The 23,106-nt window shown below is 51.2% G+C and overlaps 1 protein-coding gene across 2 annotated transcripts in view; it reads left to right on the forward strand.

Moving 5' to 3' along the window:
- The window catches only part of KCNJ5 (potassium inwardly rectifying channel subfamily J member 5), a 29,326-nt gene extending 7,037 nt beyond the window's left edge, over positions 1–22,289 (forward strand). The window contains exons 2-4 of one of the 2 annotated variants that reach the window (XM_045483456.1): positions 9,571–9,654; positions 13,960–14,898; positions 18,020–22,289. In XM_045483456.1, coding sequence (XP_045339412.1) covers positions 13,962–14,898; positions 18,020–18,342 — 1,260 coding nt within the window. In that variant the 5' untranslated portion in view covers positions 9,571–9,654; positions 13,960–13,961 and the 3' untranslated portion in view covers positions 18,343–22,289. The remainder of the gene's footprint in view (positions 1–9,570; positions 9,655–13,959; positions 14,899–18,019) is intronic. The other variant, XM_045483455.1, reaches the window with a different exon arrangement.
- The last annotated feature ends 817 nt before the right edge of the window (positions 22,290–23,106 follow it).

A 23,106-nucleotide genomic window follows, 5' to 3' on the forward strand; every position in this document is an offset into this window, starting at 1 on the left:
GTTCGAGCCCCGCGTCGGGCTCTGGGCTGATGGCTCGGAGCCTGGAGCCTGTTTCCGATTCTGTGTCTCCCTCTCTCTCTGCCCCTCCCCCGTTCATGCTCTGTCTCTCTCTGTCCCAAAAATAAATAAACGTTGGAAAAAAAAAAAAAAAGTTTATTTGAGAGAGACAGAGAGAAGAGAGAGCGAGGGAGGGGCAGAGAGAGGGAGAGACAGAATCCCAAGCAGGCTCTGTGCTGTCAGCACAGAGCCCGACACAGGGCTCAAACTCAAGGAACTGTGAGATTGTGACTTAAGCTGAAACCAAGAGGAAGGCGCTTAACCGACTGAGTTACCCAGGTGCCCCTCATTGATATTTTGTAATCAACAAAATGTCTGATCTCCCATAAACCCACTGCGTGACCTTGTGTGTATCACTTCTCAGACCTTCACTTTGCCTTCTGTAAAATTGGTATAGTAACACCTACCTTGACATGGCATGGAAAAACAAGATAGCAAAGGAAAAGCATCAGACAATAAGCACCTGATGACTTATTCCCCTTGATTGATCATCTCTGTTCTTTCTTTTCTTCTTGCCTGTATTCACTTTCACTGTGTTTTGTCTTTTCATCCTTTGTTTCTTAACCTACTTTCACTCTCAAGTCTTTTATTCTTAGGCTTTTATCTTTGTCATATTCTCGCTGACTTCTCCTGTCTAATCTCCCTTAATATTTGTCATTCCTCGCATTTGGGGCATTCCCTGTTTTTTGTCCTTGGACTCTGAGAGTGAGCCTAGAGCCAGTTAGCCTGGGTTTCAGTCCACACAAACACTAGCTTTGGGGCAGTTGGCTTACCCTGCCTTGTGCCTCAGTTTCTTCATCTGTAAAATGGGGGAAACAGTATCTATCTCACACCTGTTCTGAAATGATTACGAGTTAACACATGTAAAGCATTTAGAGTCCAATGTGGGGTATGGTGAGCCCCCAGTAGGCTTCAACTATAATTATTGGGATTTTACCTGTCTGGTCTTTTCTCCCCATTCACTTACCTGTCATCGTCATCCCTTCTTTTTCCCTCGTACATCAGTACGTTCATATTCACATGACTCTGCTTTCTCGTGGTTGTCTTCTCTGCACCTCTCCTGCCTCCTAGTCTCTAATCATCATTGATAAATTGGCACCAGCCCAGGAAATCTGTCCCTTGGGCTGTAGACAGGAAACAAGTGGTTTTTCATTTTGATTTAATTATTAATCTCCTTTATTATTTAATGCAGAATGCATACAGTGCAGGGTTACGATGAGGAGAATGTATTATAACCGTGCTGCTCGCTTTCAAAGGGACAGCAGGCTTAAAAAGGAAAAGTACTGGATAGACAGATACAAATGTGGGGGAAATGGAAAATGAATTAATTTGATTTTCATGCCCTTTTATTCATGATTTTTCATACATCATCTGCAGGGGGCTGGGTGGGTGAATCTGCATTGTGGCCGGTAAGCCACGGCTACGTATTAGGAAAAATAGACGGAAGGGCCCCTCGAGTGGCCCACAGCAGCCTGCCGAGAAAGGCAATGAGATATTCCATCTTTAGCAAATGAGGGCCAAACGAGTTGGGAACCTCAGTCACAGGCTTCCAGGCCTGCTCCATAGAGGCACTGCTCGATAATTAGGGACATATGAAATGTTCAGTTGCTTGAAAAGTACTCACACCGCGATTAAGACTTTCAAATCTATATTCCATACCTTGAAATAGGCCTAATTTTGCCCTTTTAAAAATTGCTGGGTGTATTTGGACTCAAATCTACTCAAGGAAACCTTCTCAATACCATCAAAATGATCTTTTTGTCTCTGTATTTTCTCCAAAGAATTGAACTCCACCAGCAAGTGCCAGATCTGCCTGCTCCCGTTTCGGACAAGAACTGTGTCTTCCAAAAAAACAAAACAAAACAAAACAAAACAAAACAAAACCAAACCTTGAGTGAAACACCCTTTAATCCTCCTCTCCTTGCTTTTTATCTTTATGGTGAAGTGTCAGTATTTTTGTTTCTTTAATGACAAGTAAGCAGGGGATTAGTCCACAGCACTTCTCATAGAGTACATGTTTCTCTCCAGATACCATAAAATAACGCACAAATTTTTATTACTTCCTTAGAATGTTGGTGCCGAAGTCTCCAAAGATGCAGTTTGAAAGACAGCTAATTATCTTCCCTTGTCTGGGCTGCCCACGGCTCCAAAGGCCCCAGACTCAACCTTCTGGTGCCCCTTGTGGCATTGACTGGCCCCCTTCACCAGAAGTGCAGCCAGAAGTCAAAGCCACCTATTAAGCCTTTGTTACGTTTTTCAGTGTTTATATGACATAAAACTTCACACTCGGTGTTGCTGTGTCTACAGTGTCATCATCTTGGGAGGGAGTTAACCAGCCGTTGTGTGCCCTGTGTAAGCCACAACTATGCAACTAGCAAGTGAGATTAATATTATAGGATTCTCATGAGCCAATCCAAGAGTTCTGAGAGACCCCCAACAGAGATGCCAATTACCATTATTATTCCATCCTGATGACATATACCAATAATACTGGTATTATTTCATAACTTCGTGCCTGCTCTTAGCCTGTAACAGTTCAGGTTAGGGAACGAAGTATATTATACTATTGTCTGGTAGTGTAGAATTTCCCTGAAACAATGGCAGCTATTTCATTACCATTATGATTCCCTTGGATATTTCCATTTCTTACATAGGAAAGAGACCCCAGGTAGGGACCTATGCAGTAATGTGTAATTCAGAGCCAGATATGCGGCCAGGAAAGTCAGGATTATAATTCAGAACCAAGATCGCACTCTGTTTAGTGCTCTGGACTTGGGTGGGCTTCACGTGGGAGAGCAGGAGAGCACCAGCTCTGCAATTCGGCCACGGTCAGTTCAAAACCGGGTTCTGCTGTTTAGGAGCCACGTGACCGTCGGCAATTTCTTTACCTTCTCTGACTCTCAGTCTCCTTGTTTGTCTAACAGACACAGTCCTTTGCTCTAAAATGTTGTTGGGATGGTTAAGTGAGCTGATTTACACAAGGCACCTATTCGGAGTAGCATACGCATGCACATTTCACTTCGACGGCTGTTCTGCGAAGAAAAACAAGAAGTCAGCGTCACCAGCTACAGGAAATAAATCGAGCACATGTTTTAAACGATAGCAGAACGAGTGGAAAGGGCAGAGGGAAGGTGGGGCGCAGACGGAATAGATGCTCTGAGTGGAAACGAGGCACAGCTGAGTTATTCTAGGAGCAGCCTCAGACATTGGCTTGGCTCTAGATGATAATCACACTCGTGCTGAGGGGCCAGATTCAAGGGCTCCCCTTCCTTGGAAGGGAGAGAGGCTGCCCCAGGATGGAGGCCTGGGATGCCTGGGCAGGGGGAGATGTGTGAGTCTGTGACCGCTCTCCAGGAAGGGGCAGTCTGAGCCAGGCCGATGCGGTCGGGAGGTCGGGGCAGGGGAGGCCCTCGTCGCCTGAGGCCTCCTCACCTGCCTTCCACAGTGGCTCCCTCGCAGTGGCCTTGGCAGCCGAGCTATCAGGAACATGGTGTGCCAGAACATCCGCAGTGATGAAGTGTCCTGACACAGGCGGTTCCTCCCACCACATTGTCCCTGGCTCCATGTTTCAATGAAAGCCCTTCACTCTGCTCCTTCCACATGCAGCCCCCACCCACCCACAAAGCCATGGGAGACCTCTGCGCTCCAGAGAGAGGGGTGCCCAAGTTCACTTTGGCAATGGCAGATCTTGGCAGAACCCCCTTTACTGGGCACTCTGCTTGGAGCAGAACCAACAGTAGGCATTCCCCAAGCCCTTGCGGGCCCATGAGGGCGAGGAGCAGCCTGGGCCTAAGACCAGCACAGGTGGTCGAGCCCTACCCGCGTCAGAGCCTCGCAGTCCCATTGTTCTAGGGTTCTGTCATCGCTGGTGATCAGCATCCATTACCTGGGAGCCAGAAACGAGCTTGGGAGCTGACCTGCCCCATTCTCTTGTCCTTACAGCCCCCCTCTGGAGAGGGAGCTCCCTCCACCTTCTCTGAGGCATTTATAGACATTATAGAACTTTCTCCCCGCTGAGAACCACGTCCACCGTGACTGAGATGGCGGGCTGCAATGCTTGTCCAAGATTCTACTCGTGACAGCGTACTTGCAAAGGGTGCAATCGGAGAGGGAAAGGCAGCTAGACAGAAGATTCACTGTAGGAAGGCGGAGGGGTCACGACAGTCGCCTGCACAATGGAGGAGACTGGGGAGGACAAGGCTGTCGGTGAGGAGACAGGGCTTGTTAGGACCATAGGAACCGGACCAGTGGGCAGGGAAGGACAACCCATTTACCCCTCTCCTTGTTGTGATGTGAGTCCCAGATGGGCCTTCTGGCTTCCCGTGTACTGAGGGCTGATGGGCCGTGTTCACAGAAGAACTGTTAGAGAGAATTTTCTGGTGCCACCACAACTCTTAACGCCATGCTCAGCATAACTCAAAGTACAATCCAACGCGCCCATGTGAGGAAAAAGCCTCTCTCCGACTCAGGAGCCCGGGAGTATAAATTGGCAGCTGACAGACTGAATCTGACTCACGGATCTATTTTCTTTGGTTAGCCTGCTGTTTCAAAAATCGTTGAATTCGTTGTCAACATTGAAAAAAAAAATCCCTGTTTAAAAGTCTTCATCTAAAAAAAAAAAAAGTCTTCATCTCTTGTTTTTCTGGAAAAAGAAAGAGGAAGGTCTTACGGCACCAGCTCCATAGTCTGGCATGGTAACAACCAGCAGCGGCTGAATAACAGTTGTTCCCGTTAGGATTGTGTGTGTGTCCTCACCTCACTCCCCACCGCTCTGTATTGTGCTCCCGAAACCCAGAGCAAGTTTTGGTTGCACTTATGTATTCATATAATTGCTTTTCCCAGGATAAAGAGAATTAAATCTTGTAAAATCCTTGTCTCTATCAAAAACATGAAAGTGAAGGCCTAAAGAGAGCTTCTATTCGAATGCAAAATGGCAGAAAGTATATTATCTGTACGTGGCCAGGGGGCTCGGAAAGAATTCAGCCGAGCACCTCCGCTCACTGAGCTCCGTGGACCGCAGAGTCTGGCGCCAGCCTCATGGGTTCTGGTTACCGCAGGCTGCACGCCCCACTCAGCTAAGAAATTCAGGAATGGCAAGGTATTCACCCCACTCCTGGCAGAAATAGACACACCTTAGAGGCAGGAGACTTACTCTTAGAGGAATCGGTGACGGCCGGGAAGTTGTGTCTTCCCTGTATGGGGCCATGTTGTGCAAACCCTGACATTTCTGGGAGTGGAAGGGGCACTCGGTGATTATACCTGAACAGGTGTTAGCTGGGACACGCAGACCCTCCCCCCCCTTCTGTCTCTTTGGAACAGTTAGGGACCTGTGGGGGCAAGTGTTGCCGTTGTTAGAAAAAGTCAAGGAGCAGCTGTAAGCCTGAGCAGAGGGCCTCTGAGGGCAAGTAGGAGGGTGGATGGAAGGTACAGTCCCCTCGGGGGGAAAAGGAAAGCGGCTCCGGGCAGCCTGGGGACGTGGGGCTGCCCAGCAGCAGATCCTGAAGTGGTTGCATGGCACAGACCAGGCGCATGTCCGTCTGGCAGTCTCCTGGGCCAGATATTTCAGGGTCGGGTTCCCCTTGAGGCTCAGAGCCACTGAGAGCCTGGTCAAACCCCGAGGGCCGAGGACGAGTAACCTCAGAGGCAGCGGCAGCCGCTTTTAGAGGTTTTAGAATCAGACACACGCGGTCCAGCCGCTTAATAGCTCAGTGACGTTCAGCAAGTTACTAAATCATCTGTAAATTAAGGCAGGCTTAATAGATCTATTTGAATATTAAATGAGGCAGTGTGTAAACATCACCTGGCACAGAGATGGCGCATGACAGGTGCTTAGCCCACCAGCGTCTCATGGCGAGCAGCTCAGTCCACCTCACTCGCCGGGTACCTTCCTCACCAAGTCGTTCCTGGCCCTTCCTCACTCACCCTGGCCAAGCCAAATTAAGACCTGTCTCTTGGTCTGGCCATGACTCTCTGCTACCCTGACTGTTTGCCGTGTGTTCCCCAGCAGGCCGTGACTCCTAGAGGGCAGAAAAGACACTAGTGGTCCTCGATCTTGGTTGCTGTTAGAATCCCCTGGGGTCAGGTTCTCTGGGGGCGGGACGTAGGCATCAGCCTGGTGTCCAGCTCCGGGCTGATTACAATGTGCACCTGCAGGGAAGTCTTGCAACTCCAAGAGGACCAGCAGGGGGCGCATGGGTGGCTCAGCTGGGGAAGCGACCACCCAAGAGCAAGGGACTCTGGATACCCGCTTAGGTTAGGATCTCAGGGTTCCTGAGATCAAGCCCTGAGTAGGGCTCTGCGCTGACAGCATGGAGCTTTGCTTGGAATTCTCACTCTCTCTCACTCTCTCTGACCCTCGCTCACGTGCCCTCTCTCTCTCTCTCTCTCTCTCTCAAAATAAATAAACATTAAAAAAAAGAGAGAGAGGGGGGCACCTGGGTGGCTCAGTCAGTTAAGCGTCCAACTTCCGCTCAGGTCATGATCTCACGGTTCATGAGTTCCAGCCCCATGCCGGGCTCTGTGCTGACAGCTCAGAACCTGGAGCCTGCATCGGATTCTGTTTCCCCTCTCTCTTTGTCCTTCCCCCGCTCACACTCTGTCTATCTCTCTCTCTCCCTCTCAAAAACAAAATAAACATTTAAAAAAGTTTTTTTTTAAAAAGAGAGGATCAGCAGAATTAACATGACTGGAAGCTCCTTGATAAAATGCAGGCTCTGGGAGCCCCAGACCAGCCGAATCAGAATCTGCATCTTAACAAGATCTCTGGGACTAGAAAGCACAAGAAAGATGGTAAAGTGCTCTTCTACCTCCTCCTACCCCCAGGGCCCAGCACAGTCAAAGCCTGCAGTGACTGGTCAGTGGAGGTCTCACGGATTGGATGAATGACTGAATCTGCACATTACAGTTTTCGATGGGCTTGTACGCCTACTCTCACACGTGCTATCACCCAGATCGTTTTCGAACTTAGGTTCAAAAAATAAAACCACAACATACCAAATTAAAGAATAGGTTTCCATCTAAGTGAACAAGAACAAATAGCTGCAAAATGATTGCGCTTTAAAATACAATACCTGATGGGTTTTTAAAGATGTATTACTACTGTGCTCTTTTGCCATTAAACCACAGAATGCGCTGAAGTTTTTCTGTTTTTCTTTTTTTTTTTTTTTTAAGGATGGTTATTTTGAAAGCTGGGAGAGCAGGACTGGCCCCCTGGCAGCAGGCAGCCCATCAGTGTGGTTTGGACACAGGCTCTGGGGGACCCCCTCCTTGGGGAAGCAGGGCTCAGACATGGATTTCTGGGCCAGCCCCACCCATCCAGGGGACAGAGCCGGTCTTGCTCTCCGCTGCCCCCCCCCCCCCCGAGCTTCTCCAGCTGCTTGTGCGTCGGTCAGGAAGGGCAGCCCTGGGTGGCCCCGAGGGAGCTATAAAGGCAGAGGCCAGAACTGCAGTTTCCAACCTTTGTCCTCTGGCAGCCTGCTGAGAAAAGAAGGGTCATGGAAAGCCCCCTGCGTCTCATTCCAAGAGACCAGCAACGGGAGAGTGGCCGGGGTCATGCTGGACACGCCAGGGGACCCCGACCCCATGCTCCAGGCCCCCCCTCTAGGGATTCCCAGATCCCCGCCATGCTCGTGCTTGGGGCTCCCCTGTCTTGGTCACCTTCCCTCCCCCTCTTCATCCCGCTCTTGCCCCAGGAGGGCAGCTCATCGGGACCCAGGAAGAGAGGCGCAGAAGAGTGAGCCACCCATATCTGAGCCCCAGAACAGCCTCTGCCTCTACGTGCAAGGGCCACGGGCGAGAGAGTTCTTAGAAAGTTCTTCAGGCCCAGCCTCTTGGGGACCCCAGAGAGACCGGAGCGAGGTGAGAGCTCCTTTCCAAGCAGCAATGACTCATCCAGCACAACTACTGTGGGTTCTAGAGAGCTTCTCCACAGTTGCTGCGTGACTGGGCAAGTTATTCACGCTCCCCCTCAGTGTCCCTCTTTGGAAAATGAAGACCGTGCCTCCCTGTGGAGTGAAAGAAGCTGCTGGAAGCATGATGCTGATACCCAGTAGACACTAGGGGCTGTTGGCTCTTTCTTCTCCTGAATTGCTTGAAGCCCTCCTGCCCCACCCCCACAACTCTACCCTGGATGGAAAATAAGTGCTGGCCTCAACCTTCATTCAGTCTTCACGGCAGCCCTCCCTGGTTGGTCCCCTCATCATCCCCATTTTGCAGAAAAAGTAACTGAGGCTCAGAGCAGTAACTTCCCCCAAAGTCCCTCAGCTCCAGGTCAGATCAGAAGCTGGGCAATCTGATGCCAGGGTCAGCTTTCCTAACTACTTATTACCTGGTTCCCCCTTCTAGTCTGTGTTAGTGGGTTTTTTTGGTTTTGTTTATTTTTGTTTTGTTTTGTTTTGTCTTATTTTTCTCTGCACAACAAACGACTGTAGACTAAATGGCTTAAAACAACAGCCAGTTTTAGGCTTAGGGTTCTTAAGTAAGAAGTCCAAGCATGACATGACTGTGTTCTTCGCTCTGAGTCTAAGAAGACTAAAATCCAGGTGTCAGCAAGCTACGCACTCCTTTGGAACTCAAGCTCCTCTGGTTGTGGCAGAACTTAGTTCTTGGTGGTTATTAGGACCGAGGTCCCTGTTTCTTTGCTGGCTGTCACGAGGGGCTGCTGTCAGCTCCCAGAGGTCACTACTTTCCTTGCCACCTGGCCCCCTCCATGTTCACAGCTAGCCAAGAGCCTCTCCCTCTCATCTAATTCCGCTCATGCCTCTAAGCTTCTGCTTCAGAAAAAGCCCCAGTCCCTTTAAGGGCTTACCTGATTAGGTCTGGCTCACCCCAGGTGGTCTCCCTTTCTTAAAATCAGCTGTGGCGTGTCACGGGAGAGAGTATCCCTTCCCCAGATCTGGGGGAATTACAGGGAGTTTCTATGGGGGGGGGCAGGAATAATGGGGGCATCTTAGAATTCTGCCCGCCTGCATATGCCTTCTCTATACCCAGCACATAATCCATTGGTAACACCTTTAATGCTCCCTGCTAACCTTTCTCTCTTTTTTTTGATGTTTATTTATTTTTGAGAGAAAGAGAGACAGAGCACAAGTGGGGCAGGGGCAAAGAGAGATGTAGACACAGAATCTGAAGCAGGCCCCAGGCTCTGAGCGGTCAGCACAGAGCCCGACGTGGGGCTTGAACCCACGAACCTTGAGATTATGACCTGAGCTGAAGTCGGACACTTAACCGACTGAGCCACCCAGGGCCCCTACTCCCTGCTAATCTTGAAGGTCCTCGAGAGCATTGGGACAGCCTATTCATCAACCATTTGGAGCATTTTCATATTTCAGCAATAGCCACAGAGATTCATGTAGAACAGTATACAAATATTTAGCCTGAAATAGGAGTATGTTCTTCATGGCCCCTCCTCCAGCCTCATCCCATATCCCAAATCTCTGGGAAGACACTGACTCAGCATATGTAAGAGAGAAAGGAAGAAATCGTGAAGGATATCTGCTCTTCTCCTTTTCACAGTAGGGAACCAGTCTGAAACAAGACTCCCAGCCTAGTGCTCCCTTCCGGAAACCCTGCCGACTCCCAAGTGCAGCTTGTATCAAGGTACTGTGTCCATGGCTCCTGACTTTGTAGAAAAAGCATCCCCATGACACAGGACTTTGCTTACTGTGTGTGTCCAGTGGGGGAGGGGTGGGAATTCTTCATACAGAGGCCCCTTTAAAAGAATGTCAGATTCGCTCAGGCATCATCTAAACTCACAGTTTGTGAGTTCGAGTCCTGCATTGGGCTGTGTGCTGACAGCTCAGAGCCTGGCGCCTGCTTCGGATTCCGTGTCTCCCTCTCTCTCTGCCCCTCCCCCACTCGCACTCTGTCTCTGTTTGTCTCTCAAAAATAAATGTTAAAAAAAATTTTTTTTTAAGTACAACTTCCTTTGATTGTGCCTCCTTTCATTCTTTCTCCATTTGTGCTTTTATATCAAAGAGTTTTCACCACTTTGCCGGACTTCAGGCTCTGTCTTTCCCAAGAGTTTTAATCATGTCTGGGCACAGCTTCCTACTCACAGACACAGGAAAGGATTACAGATGAGTAGCGGCACCAGGCCTGATGGGGTTTAATGGGATTTGCTCAAGTCAGTGCCTTTCCCGGTCCTGCAGAGAGCAGCTCTCTTACTGGCTTGCCTCCTCCGGTCCAAAGCCTCTCCCCGGCCCAGACCCCTGGGTTCAAAGGGGGCAGTGCTAGACTCTAAAGGGCATGGAGGCTGGGTCTGTATCACCTCATTCACTACTTACTCTCCAGCTCTTAGCACAAAAGGTGGACTGGTTCCTCCACTAACGCTTGCTGAATGGGTGCATGAGTTAATAGAATAGATCTTGAAAATCCGATTCAAAAGGCTCATCTCCATCGTCCCTAAAAATTCTTCTCATGTTATGGGCCCATAGCATTGGAGGCCAAGATTTCTAGAATGGGCATTTCACTTACTCTTAGGAAGAAATCCGGGTAGGAGAGGTTCCATACCTGTGAGCGTGGTGCCTTGCCCAGCAGATGGCCCACCGGGGCCCTTCAGTCCTTGACTTAGATGCTCTGTGTCTCTTTCTTCATCCTTCAAGTGGGGGTTAATGGGACATTGCATTAAATTTCAATTCAAGGAGAGTTTGTGGATCTATATTTACATTCACACTTCTGTTTGTTTTCATGTAGTCTTTCCCTAGATCCCCATAATGGCCCCCAGAGCTGGAATGGTGGAAAATATTATCTGGGGTCATAGCAGAGTAAACTGAGGCAAAGAAAGTTAACACTGTTTTTCCTTGGGTCACAGAACAAGTTTCTTGGAAGCTGGGCTAGAACCCAGATCTCAGCCTGGGCTGAGCAAGAAATGATTCTGGCAGATGATTTTAGTACACTTGGAGAACGGATGCCAGTATCAAGTAAACCCTTTCCCTGTCTGCTGAGCACAACGAATTCTCAGATCTTGACTGAGGGGTCCTAGAAAATCTTTCTCTGTTTCTAGTACAGAGCAAGGCTTTCTCCTACAAGAACATACAAAAGTATGTTTAAAAGTAAAGAAGGAAACAGTGCAGAAAATCAGCAGAAAAGCTGTTTCTCCGGAAGAGCTGGGGCAGGAGAAGGTGCTTCCCCAGGTGCCCTAGCCAGTGACTCATTCTTGCCAGCACTGCACCTGCCCTTGCCCAGAGTCAGTGGCTTGGGGAGTCCATGGACAGCCCTCCTATTAGACCCCTCTCTGGGTTCCAACAGCTGGAGTCCCCAGGAGCACACAAGGCATTGGAATTAGCAGCAATTCTCATTGTTTCTGGGCATCTCTGAGTGAGTCGTCAGTAAACAGTCTCCTACCGAGGGGCAGAGTGACATCACGCTTGGGATTCTGCAAAGCAGCACCAAGCATTTCGCTCCTGGTTTCATTTATCTTTGTAACTGCCATGTGAGGGAGCAGGGAGCAGGTGGCCCTCTGCAGAATGGGAAATGGCCAACGGATGTCTGAGACAAACAGCCTTCCTGATGACCCTTCAATGTGATATTTTAAAGGTTACCTTGAAATTGCTGCAACCACCCAGGCAGCAGAGAAAAAGGTCTGCCAGGATCATCTGACTTTTTTGTGATGGGTGAACTCTTCCTCCATGGTTTATAGAACATGCATCTGGGATTTGCTACCAGGGACCCTGCTTCCTCGGAATGGGAGCACCTGTGAAATCAAGACAAGTTTACTTGTAAAGGTGAAGGGCTGAGTAACAGCATCTCCTGAGGTGAATTCCCCCAGGATCAGAAGCTCCTAGAACTTTCCAGAATAGGCAGCTCATTAGTTGAAGCAGGAGCCATAGAACATCAATGTCTAGAAGCCATTATATGGTGGGTCCTGTGAGACCCCAGGCTGGAGCTAAATAAACCAAGATTCAAATCCTAACACAGCCACTTAACTGAGTTTCATTGTCCTTGCCTGAAAATTGGGGGGATAATAACAGTTCCTGCCTAATAGCTTTGTTGTGAGAAATGAGCTAATGGATGTAAATTTCTTAGCACAGGGCCTGGTTCATGAATGCTCAGAAATTTAAGCTGTGATTATTAACTGTAGAGATTCTCATGGTCGTTCCTAGTTTCAGCAGAGTCTTAAAGTAGTTGGTTTTTTTTTTTAAGTTTATTTTTTTATTTTGAGAGAGAGAGAGGCAGAGAGAGAGAGAGAGAGAGAGAGAGAAAGAGGGAGCTGGGGAGGAGCAGGGAGAGGGGGAAAGAGAATCCCAAGAAAGCTTCATGTCGTCAGCAACAGAGCCTGATGTGGGGCCCAAACTCACAAACCATGAGATCATAACCTGAGCCAAAACCAAGAGTCAGACGCTTAACTGTGCCACCCAGATGCCCCTTAAAGTATTTTAAATGCGAGGGGCGGAATATCTGAAAAATAGCGGACTATTACAGGTATCTAGATATTTCTTTAAAGTATGGCAGATCCTCCAAAAATATTTCACAGCCCTTTCTGAAAGTTATTTTTTGAGATATTTGAGTAAAATATTGAGATATTTTACTGAGATAATTGGCATGTAACATTGTATTCGTTTCAGGTGTATAACAATGATTTGATAGATGCATACATTGCAAAACGATCACCACAGTTACTTAACATCCATCACCACGTGTAGTTACAATTGTTTTTCTTGTGACAAAGACTTTGAAGACTCACCCCCCTTAGCATCTTTCTGTTAACTGTAACCACCATGCTGTACATTACATCCCCAGGACTTATTTTCCAACCAGAAGTTTGTACCTTTTGACCACCTCACCCATTTTGCTGGCCCTGTATCTGTTCTCTGTATCTGTGAGTTTGGTTTTCATGCATTCTTTTTTGATTCCACATAAAAGTTTGCAGCCCTTTTGAAAACCTTAGGGGCATTAATGTCCTGTCCATTTCAGTTTTTTAGAGGCCACAGAATTACTGTGTCAAGATTTTTAATGGTGGGTCTACACTGCAATTTGTCATATTACTAAGTGCTCAGGCAGCACTCCCCACTCAGACGGGAGGAGTGACCACATGGTGAATCCGACACCCACTGCCTTTTCCTTTTTGTCTGCTGCTGAGATCCGAGACAAAAAGAAAGGAGACAGGGGGATAAAAAGAAAAAAACACAGACTTTGGGCCCAGTGATCAAGAATCCAGATTATCAGCTCCCCTACATACGTGTTTGGTGGCCCAGGTAGCACTTAATTACTTACTGCTTTGGGACTCTATTTTCTTATTTATTTATTCATTTATCCAATAAGTACTTTTTGAGGATACAGTATGTTCTGGGCTAGCCTCTGGGTATTTGGAATGTATGAGGGAACAAAACAGACACAACTGTGCCCATGCGGAGCTTACATTCTAATGGGGGGGGGGCTATTAGAAATAAATAGACGCTTAAGCAAACAGTGAGACCCCACGCTCCAACTCCAACCAGTTGTCATGATAACAAGTGACGGTCCATGTGTAATGCATGGACTGTAGCAGGCACTTAATAAATTGTTGTGGTTTTATTTTTTAAATTGCTCCCACATATCTTTAAATCCCTTCAACACGATGTGCGGTTTGCACCAACATACTTACTCATCCAACAAACAACTATTCCTTCCTCCCTCCCTCCCACTTCCCTCGCTTACTCCCTTCCTTCCTTCCATCCTTCCTTCAGCAAGCAACTATTGAGCTGCTACTATATGCTAGAACCTGTAGTGGGCACCAGGGATACAAGCAGGTAATATAAGAAAACATGGTCCCTGCCCTTGAGAACGCCACAGTAGGGTCTACTGTATACCAGATGAGGGGCCTTTGAGAACCCAGAAGCAAGGGTGACCTTGAAGGCCCATGTTTCTGTGAATCAGAACAGTCCACTTCACTGATGATGTCTTTTTTAACTCTACGCATCCCAGCTATGGCTGGCGATTCTAGGAATGCTATGAACCAGGATATGGAGATTGGAGTCACTCCCAGGGACCCTAAGAAGATTCCCAAACAGGCCCGGGATTACATCCCCATTGCCACAGACCGCACCCGTCTGCTGGCAGAAGGCAAGAAGCCCCGCCAGCGCTACATGGAAAAGAGTGGCAAGTGCAACGTCCACCATGGCAACGTCCAAGAAACCTATCGGTACCTGAGCGACCTCTTCACCACCCTGGTGGACCTCAAATGGCGCTTCAACCTGCTTGTCTTCACGATGGTCTACACCATCACTTGGCTGTTCTTCGGTTTCATTTGGTGGCTGATTGCCTACATCCGAGGTGATCTGGACCACGTTGGTGACCAAGATTGGATTCCTTGTGTTGAAAACCTCAGCGGCTTTGTGTCTGCCTTCCTGTTCTCCATTGAGACTGAAACCACCATTGGGTATGGCTTTCGGGTGATCACAGAGAAGTGTCCAGAGGGGATCATACTCCTCTTGGTCCAGGCCATCCTTGGCTCCATCGTCAATGCATTCATGGTGGGGTGCATGTTTGTCAAGATCAGTCAGCCAAAGAAGAGAGCAGAGACCCTCATGTTTTCCAACAACGCGGTCATCTCCATGCGGGACGAGAAGCTCTGCCTCATGTTCCGGGTGGGTGACCTTCGCAACTCCCACATTGTGGAGGCCTCCATCCGCGCCAAACTCATCAAGTCCCGGCAGACCAAAGAAGGGGAGTTCATCCCCCTGAACCAGACGGACATTAACGTGGGCTTCGACACTGGGGATGACCGTCTCTTCCTGGTGTCTCCGCTCATCATCTCCCACGAGATAAATGAGAAGAGCCCTTTCTGGGAGATGTCTCGGGCCCAGCTGGATCAGGAGGAGTTTGAAGTCGTGGTCATTCTAGAAGGGATGGTGGAGGCAACAGGTAAGACACTTTATCTTCCTCGGCCACGGAACCTTCCAACGTGCCCGGGAGCTTAGGTCACCAGGACTAGAAGGTGGAGGTTGGTGCCTAAGAATCCTGGGATGGCACACTCAGCCAGCCCAGTCTCTAACGGTGTGACCTGAGGGGTGTATTCAAGAGGGAGTGTTCAAGAGGGAGTAACAACAGCTAATGTTCACTGAACCCTCCAATTGCCCCACGCAGTTCTAAACTTTCAACATATCATATTGCCTTTAATGCCCTCCCACCTCCTGTGAGATGATGGTCCTTAAGTTACAGATAAAGAAACAGAGGCACAGACAGGCAGGCCATTGGTCTACTTTTTGTCCAAGAGCCAGTCAAAGAGCCAGGATGCCTGTGAAGGCAGGGGGCCTCAAAGCTGGCCCTCGCTTTCGGCAGGCCACGCTGCCCTACCCCATCCTGGAGCACATGTCTACCCAAACAGAGTTCTGTGACCAGAGAACTTGGAGAAATACAGTCAAATGGGGTGCCCTGGCTTCTTTACAGCAGGACTTGACGGTGTCTCCCCGTGCTGTGGGTCACTCTGCAAGAAGAGGCTCCGGTGTGGCATTTCCCAAACCCAAGGATTCCCAAAGTCACAGGATCCTGTTTTGGGAGAGAGGCCCATGCCCCAGGGCCATTGGAGCAGCTCTTCTGGCTGGCCCCCCTCTGGAGAAGCCTGTCCATAAGCTTCCCTGCGGAAGGCCGGCTGAGTGCACACGGGGCGAGCCGAAAACAGCGTATCTACACCCCACGCAAACGCCCTCTTCGTGGCCAGTCTGGCACCTCCCTGCTCAGCTGTGAACCCTCACGGGCAGCTGGTAGCCCTTCCTCAAAGGCCAAGGCCTCTGTGCGAGCCCCCACTCCCACCACCCCTGCCACACCTCCTGGGGTGAGGAGCCCTCCGGCAGAACCCTGCACCCTGCTTCTTCTTTCTCTTCCTCTCCTTGCCTTCTTTTCTCTTCTTTTCACCCAGTAGACGGAGCGCTCGGAGAAAACGCACTCAGGCTCGGAATGATAAGTAGTTTTCTAATTGTCGCCACAGCACCCCAGGGTCACTCCAGTCCCGTCTAGCAGACATTGATGCTGCGTCGCACAGCTTCGTGCAGACAGAAGGTGTTCATAGTCAGGTATTCCACTTACAGAGCCAGAGTTTTGTCTGCCGCACCACACCGCCTCCCAGAATTTCAGCGGCCTGTCACAAAGATGGCCAAACAAGCCTTCCTCACCTTTCGGAGGCTGGTGGCTGGGTGGGAAACTCAGACGGGGCATTCACAAACCTTCCCATTTGGACGGAGCCTGGGGAAGCTGGCTGGGGGTGCAAATAGGCTTCAGGGACGGGCGCGGGGGGGGGGCGCTGCTCGGCCATCTGCTGGGGGCTGGAGCCTGGCCAGACAGCATATGGTGGCAGCCGAGGGAGCCCCTGGGGCCAAGGACAGTCAGGACGCAGGAAGCCTACAGCAGAGCAGGGGGAGGGGGACTTGCAGGCCACACCGCCCTTGGTGCTGGGTTGGGGATCCGAACAGGGGCTGAGCTTCTGGAGGAAGAGCTCCACTCTGGGACCACAAAGGAGGCGCCAGGTCAGAGAGGTGGGGACACATTGGACAGTTATGCCCTACACTGCCCTCATGCCTTTGCTCCCACCTGCCATGGAGGGATCAGGTGTCGACCCAGCCGAACTGGCTCTCCACCCCTCGGGTATCCTTCAGAGTCAGTGGCCTGCAGGTGACCTGCCCGACCTGGTTGACCTCCTCCCCTCCCATGAGCACAGGGAGTCCCCGGGAGACCAGGGGAGGACAGCTCCCACCCACACCTGTTCTCCTCTCCGTGACCTTAACGTCTTAGTCGCCACACTCTCGGAGCCAGGCACGGGCCGTGGATTCAGGCGGGTTTTTGACTGGCACAGCTCTGCCACAACCAGCCTGCGTGAGTGTGGGCAAGTTGTTAACTTGTCAGCAAAGCGAGCGCCATCCGTCTCACAGGGTGGCCGGGGGGGATGAAGTGATTACACGGAGTGTCCTGTGTACAGCACCATGTCTGACACCTAGAAGGGCGTCTTTTCCTTCCAGATCAGGGACACAGGTGGGCTCTCTAGCTGCAGGGTGGCCCCCGCCATATCCCAAGGGGAGGGCCCCAGGAGATGTGGCCCAAAGGCCCCCGTGGACGTCCTGTACCGCTGTCTTCTCCAAGGCCCCCCGAGCCTGCGGACATCTGGCCCGGGTCTAGGCTGGTCAGTGCCCAGCTCAGGCCTCTGCCCCTCTTCTGGGCCGTGACAGGGGACAACAGAATGGAAAGGCCCAGCCCAGGCAGCACCCCGGGAGCAGAGAGCGGGCTGCAAGCCCACGGTGTGTGGGGTGCACTGGGGGTACCCAGCACTGGAGTACAAATGGGTGGGAAGCGGCCTTTCACTTGGGTTCGGTGTGCATGAGACCCCGTGAGCTGGAGAGGGCTTCTCCTTCAGTTAAGAGCGCAAGCCACCGGAAGATTAAATATCAGAAAGCTGCTTTCCTGTGACCCCAAACACAGAGGCTTCCTCATCCATAAACAAAGCTGCTCTCCTCCCTGGAGAAAAAGCGACACCTAAAAATAACATAAGCATGCAAGGGCTGAGCAGACAGGGAATGGAGGCATTGGAGCATGCCAGTCGAGGAGCCAAGGTGTGTGTGTGTGTGCGTGAGTGAGAGAGAGAGAGAGAGGGAGAGAGGTTTCTGCCCATATGTGTCTACCCCCAAACAATCCCTGTGTGTCCTACATGCCTGTCAGTCTCTCAACATTCACTCACTCTGTATTTATCTTTGTTCAGACGTTTTTCCTGCCTCTTTTGTAGCTCAGTCTTCTAGACCTTAATGCATGTCACTGGCTCTGTCTGTTCCAGCATTTTCTGCCCCAGTCTCTAGGAACCTACTCCAGAATCTCGCATGTTGGTTTCTACTTTTCTGCCTCTACCCGCCCCCACCCGGGGAGCTCCCCCAAGGCGAGGGCTGTGCCTTCTTCAGCTTTACATCTCCAACGTGCTCAGCCCAAGTAGAGGTGCACAAATGCCGGCTGGACGATGGATGATGGACGTGGCTAGTCCTCACACCTGTGCCCTCTGTCCCCCCAGGTATGACTTGCCAGGCACGGAGCTCCTACATGGATACAGAGGTGCTCTGGGGCCACCGATTCACGCCAGTCCTCACGTTGGAAAAGGGCTTCTACGAGGTGGACTACAACACCTTCCATGACACCTACGAGACCAACACGCCCAGCTGCTGTGCCAAGGAGCTGGCAGAAATGAGGCGGGAAGGCCGGCTCCTCCAATACCTCCCTAGCCCACCCCTGCCGGGGGGCTGTGCTGAAACGGAGCTCGATACAGAGGCCGAGCAGGAGGGAGAGGACGGGCCCGAGGGCCTGGGTGGGTCCCGGGAGAACACGGGTTCGGTGTGAGGACGGTACTGTCCCCACGACCTCCCCTCGCTGGCCTCTAGGGGCACAGCACCTGCCACAGAGCCGGGGGAGGAGGAGGAATGATGTGACTGCGCTGTTTGGGGGGCCCCGGGGCCATCAAGGCTCCACGGGGAGGAACAGTATGTCCAGTCCCGGCATCTCCCAGCTCAGGCCTTCCTGAGTAGGGGGCCCGTGGCCTGGGCCCCTGTGGCAATGCTGCCTCTTCCCTCCCGGCCTCTGCCAGCCCTGCCGGCAGGATGGGTTTCCCCACAATGATAGTTACAGAGGGCCCTCTGTCTTCACACACACTTCTCTCTGCCGGCTGGCCGGGATCACCCCCCTCTTTGGATCTCACAGACCACCCAGCAGCTCCCCTCCAAGGGCCAGCACCCCTCGCCCCTCATCCCTACCACCCTGAGGCTTGTTGTGGATTCTGGGCGGGGAGATTCTGCCCCCCCCCCGGAAGCTCACACCCCTGGTCCTGGGCTAGGCTCACAGACCTCATGGGTTAAGGTCCATCCACGTCATGCAGGCGACTCCTTCCAACTCCCAGAGCAGTGTCCACCTTCTGAGAGCTACGGAGGACAAGGTCCTTGATGGTCTGTCCTCCTCTGTGTTTCCTCTGCCGTGTTCTGCATGTCACATGTAGCCTCCCAGATACCTGGTCTCCTGGAAGTAACTCTCACAAGCTGGCCTGGGCCACCCAGCGCACCCACGAGCTCATGTACAGCTGTCATGGGCCACTTTCTGGCCATTCCCCATCGTACTGTGCCCCACAGCTCCCGCCCAAGGCAGAACCCAGTGGCTGGTTCTTTTCTCGCACTTTTGGCCCAAGAATCACAAAGTACCTATCACCTTCGCTGTAGTTTTCTTTCACGGTCTCAGCCTGTGGTGAGATCCAGGGAGAGAGTGGAGTTTCCAGCGCAAGATGAGCCAGTCAGGACTGAAACCAGGAGGGGGGAGGAAAACCAGAGAGGCAAGCAATTAAAATTGTAAAATGAGAATCAGCGCCAATCACTGCCAAGACACTCTGACCTCGGGCTCAGCGCCCTTACCTGAGGGGAGGCAGTTGTGAAGCACAAAGAGGGGGAACCCGGGAGGCCTCACCTTCCAGCCCAGCTGAGAAGCCCCTGGGCCTCCTCCCCGTAGGCTGGGCCCAGAGAGCAGGAATGAGGCCCAGGGGGGCAGACGGGAAGGGAAGGAAACGTGGGGCGAGGGCAATCAGTGGGAGAATCAGGGAGCCGGGGAACCTGAAGAGGGAAAACAGCAGAGAAGGGCCTTCCGAAGGACAACTTCCGGAGGTTTTCTTTGCCAGTTTAGCGGCACAGGAAGAAGGCGGGCAGACGGGGCAGATGGTCAGGTCCATGAAGCACAGCTGACACGTGTCGAGGCAGACAGGCTCCTGAGAGGCTGCCCTGGACCTGGAGAGAGATTTCAAATGCTCCCTGGCTGCAGAATTATGATTTTCACAGCCCTCAGCTGCCCTTTGAGAATGGAAGCACGTTCCTGCCCGCTCTGAGGCACCTTCCCTGGAAGAGAGAGGAGCGCCATGGTGAGGCAGAAAGTTAAGGCGGAGCAAAGGGAACGACTTCTGGGCTCTCAGGCCCCACATCCCCTCAGGCTGGGCTGGTGTGCGAAGAGGAGGCAGGCAGCCTGGATGGGGAACTGCCTCTTGTGGGGCCGCCATACTCAGAGGAAGGGGATTCTTGTGCTTGGGTATGTGGACTCCATCTTGAGAGCAGGCATAGGGACAGGGCCGGCAAGGGGTTGGGGGAGGGGGAGGGGTCTTCTTGCCAGGGGCATGGCGCCGAATCCCGGTTCCAGGCATTTTTCTGTGGTGAGGCAGGTCTTGGAGGGAATGGGGGAATGCACTAGAATCCTGCCCCCACGGAAAGGGGAAGCACCCCAGCGGGGAACTGCATGCTATCAGGAATCTAAGGCATGCAGTCCGTTACTAAGATGGGACGTCTTGACTCTCGGGTGGGCTCCAGGCCTCACCCCTGGCCTGTCAGGTCCAGGGCTTGCACAGCGGGGCTATTTCCTCAACCCCCCTCGCCAGACCTAAAACTGGCCTTAGTCAACACCCATCAGTGCCTGCGTGTTAGAGCCCTCGGTGAGGCAGCTAAGAAGGGGGGCACCGCAGGTGAAGCTAACGCTGCAGCTGGACTGGAGGGGCCCGCTTCACACCTGCCTCCATCTCCAATTCTAAAACCTCCCCCACCGGGCCGAGTGAGCCAGTCTCCAGCTGGCTAACTCTGCCGTGGCCTCCATGAACCCAGGCCGTATCGTGTCTCAGCCAACTACAGAAGCCGTCGAGGCTGCAGAAGCCAATGAGATCAATGCGGTCCTCTTCCAAAGCTCCCCGATTAGTCAGACACCAATCCCAGTGTGCATATTCGCTGCCTTCTCTCATGAAGATTCAATTGCAGGAAGACTGACTGCCCTTCATATCTCAAGGAAATCCTTCTTCGTGACCACTCGGTACACCTAAGAAACATTCTTCGAATCGTTTTCTGGAAGTTCTCGTGTAAGCGTGCACTTACTAAATGTCGAGTCTGGTGGGGGCCAGACCTTCGGTGGATTACTTTATAAACGTTGCACCTGCACACCAGCCATGTGTGGATCACAGCCCTTAGCTACACGGCTCCGAGCCCGCCCATCACTTCTGAAGGGCCACACAGCTGAGTTAAGCCAGTTTGTCAGGCACGCCCACTGGTAATTCCCATAGGCCTCAGCACCTCCCAAGTCCCAGAGCGGTATCCCACAGGTCAGACCCTGAGGCATTGGGAGCTAACTTCTTGCCTTAGCTTCCATGACCTTCCTTTCTGAAATCACCCCTTATAAGGGAGGAGCCCCTGAGAACTCAGAGGACGCTACGTTCCCACTAATTCTCCTCTCCCCATGAATCTGACACCTGGTAGGTGTGGACAGCATTGCCCATTGACCCTGTTCTCAGGCCAGGTAGAATGGGTGTTGCCTGTGACCGTTCCCTGCAGATGCCACCTTTGTGCAGTCAAAGCCCACTTCCTGTCATTCCCTTCCGCTGTCTTAAGATCCTGGCCTGAGCAGTTGACCTGGCTGGAGGAGAAGAAGCCCTTGTCTTGCCTGGCAAGAGCCCTCCTGGCTCACCACCTATAACAACTGGGCACCTAGTTTCACCTTATTTATCCCGTGCCCTGCTTTCCAGCCTGCCTCAACCATGTGTCTCATGTGAGTTGAGAGCCACAGAAACTTGACATTTTTGTACTGAAATTGCCAAAAGCAAAAACAAAACAAAACACACACAAAAACCATCTGCCTGTTGTCTTCTAAGAATATGCCCTGAACGCATCTCTGCACACACACCATTTACTGAGCACCTACTACACGCCCAGTGGATGAGGCACTTCACCTGGATGATTGCACTTCATTTGCAAACACTGCGGAGAAGCTCTTAGTAGCCCCTTGTTACCAATGAGACAAGTGAGGTGCTGACAGGTTAATTAGTTTGCTCAAGGCCGCAGATAATGATAGGCAGGGGCCTCTGAGCCAAGCCCTCCCAAATACAGAGAGGCCATCATGGTGCGCCTCACCCCCCTCCAGGGCGACTCCTGAGCTGTGGCCACGGCAACAGGAGCATCCCACCTCTTCAGATCACCACTTTTCTGTGCTGTGCTGTAGACCGTCCGCTTCCATCCACCAGCATCGTTCTCCTGTGGCAGGATAATTGGGAGACACCTTTTTCTGATGCCTAGAGAATTAATGAGCTGTGAAAAGAGACTAGACGGGGAATTATTGCTTTCTGGAAGAAGCCACTTAATTCTGCTCGGCTTGTTTTTTGCTAACAACATCTCCTTAAACTGCTGTGTCAAATCTCTTTCCCCCTGTGTAAGATTTGTCAATCTTGTTATTAAAGAGAACACCATTGCACAGCTAAAAATTCATCCAATAAAGTGGATTTGATCTTACAGAGCACTCTTTCCCATGTTAAATAGATGGCCACTGGTTTCCCATTCAAAGTGACTGCCGGTTTAAGCAAACTTGTCCTCTTGTTCTCATCAGTCTAAAAATGCAGCGTCAGTATCTAGCCCAGCGTTGAGGTGAGAATGTGGGCACAGGTGAGGAGGGCACTGGATTGAGGAGAGCCAGACCAGGAGTCAGGGCTGAGCCTGTAGGCAAAGTGCAGAGCAGGGAACCTAAGCAGCGTGGGTTCTCAGATCATTCATTCCCTCTCCCCAAATAATGTTCGCACCTGCTTTAATGTTAACTATTCAGACTCTGCATTACCTAAATAATGAGCATCTTTTATAATATCCACTTTAGGGGCATCTGAGTGGCTTGGTCTGTTAAGCGTTCAACTTCAACTCAGGTCATGATCTCATGATGCGTGAGTTCGAGCCCGGCATCGGGCTCAGTGCTGACACCTCAGAGCCTGGAACCTGCTTCAGATTCTGTGTCTCCCTCTCCCTCTGCCACTCGCCTGCTCTCTCTCTCTCTCTCTCTCTCTCAAAAATAAATAAACATTAAAAGAAAAATAAGAGAACAAGAAGCAATATGTTCACTTGTGAAAGGCAATACAGTCCTGGTATGTGTGGGAGCTTCTCCCATGTCTGGCTCAGTGGCCGGCCCATGATTAACCAGCTACGTCTTAGTCTGTCCAGGCTGCTATACCAAAAATAATAAAGACTGAGGCTTAAATAACAAACATTTATTTCTACCGTTCTGGAGTCTAGAAGGTCCAAGATCAAGGCTCTGGCAGATTTGGGGTGTCCCGTGAGGGTCCCG

The sequence above is a fragment of the Leopardus geoffroyi genome, chromosome D1, assembly GCF_018350155.1.
Source record: "Leopardus geoffroyi isolate Oge1 chromosome D1, O.geoffroyi_Oge1_pat1.0, whole genome shotgun sequence".
Classification (NCBI taxonomy): Eukaryota; Metazoa; Chordata; class Mammalia; order Carnivora; family Felidae; genus Leopardus; species Leopardus geoffroyi.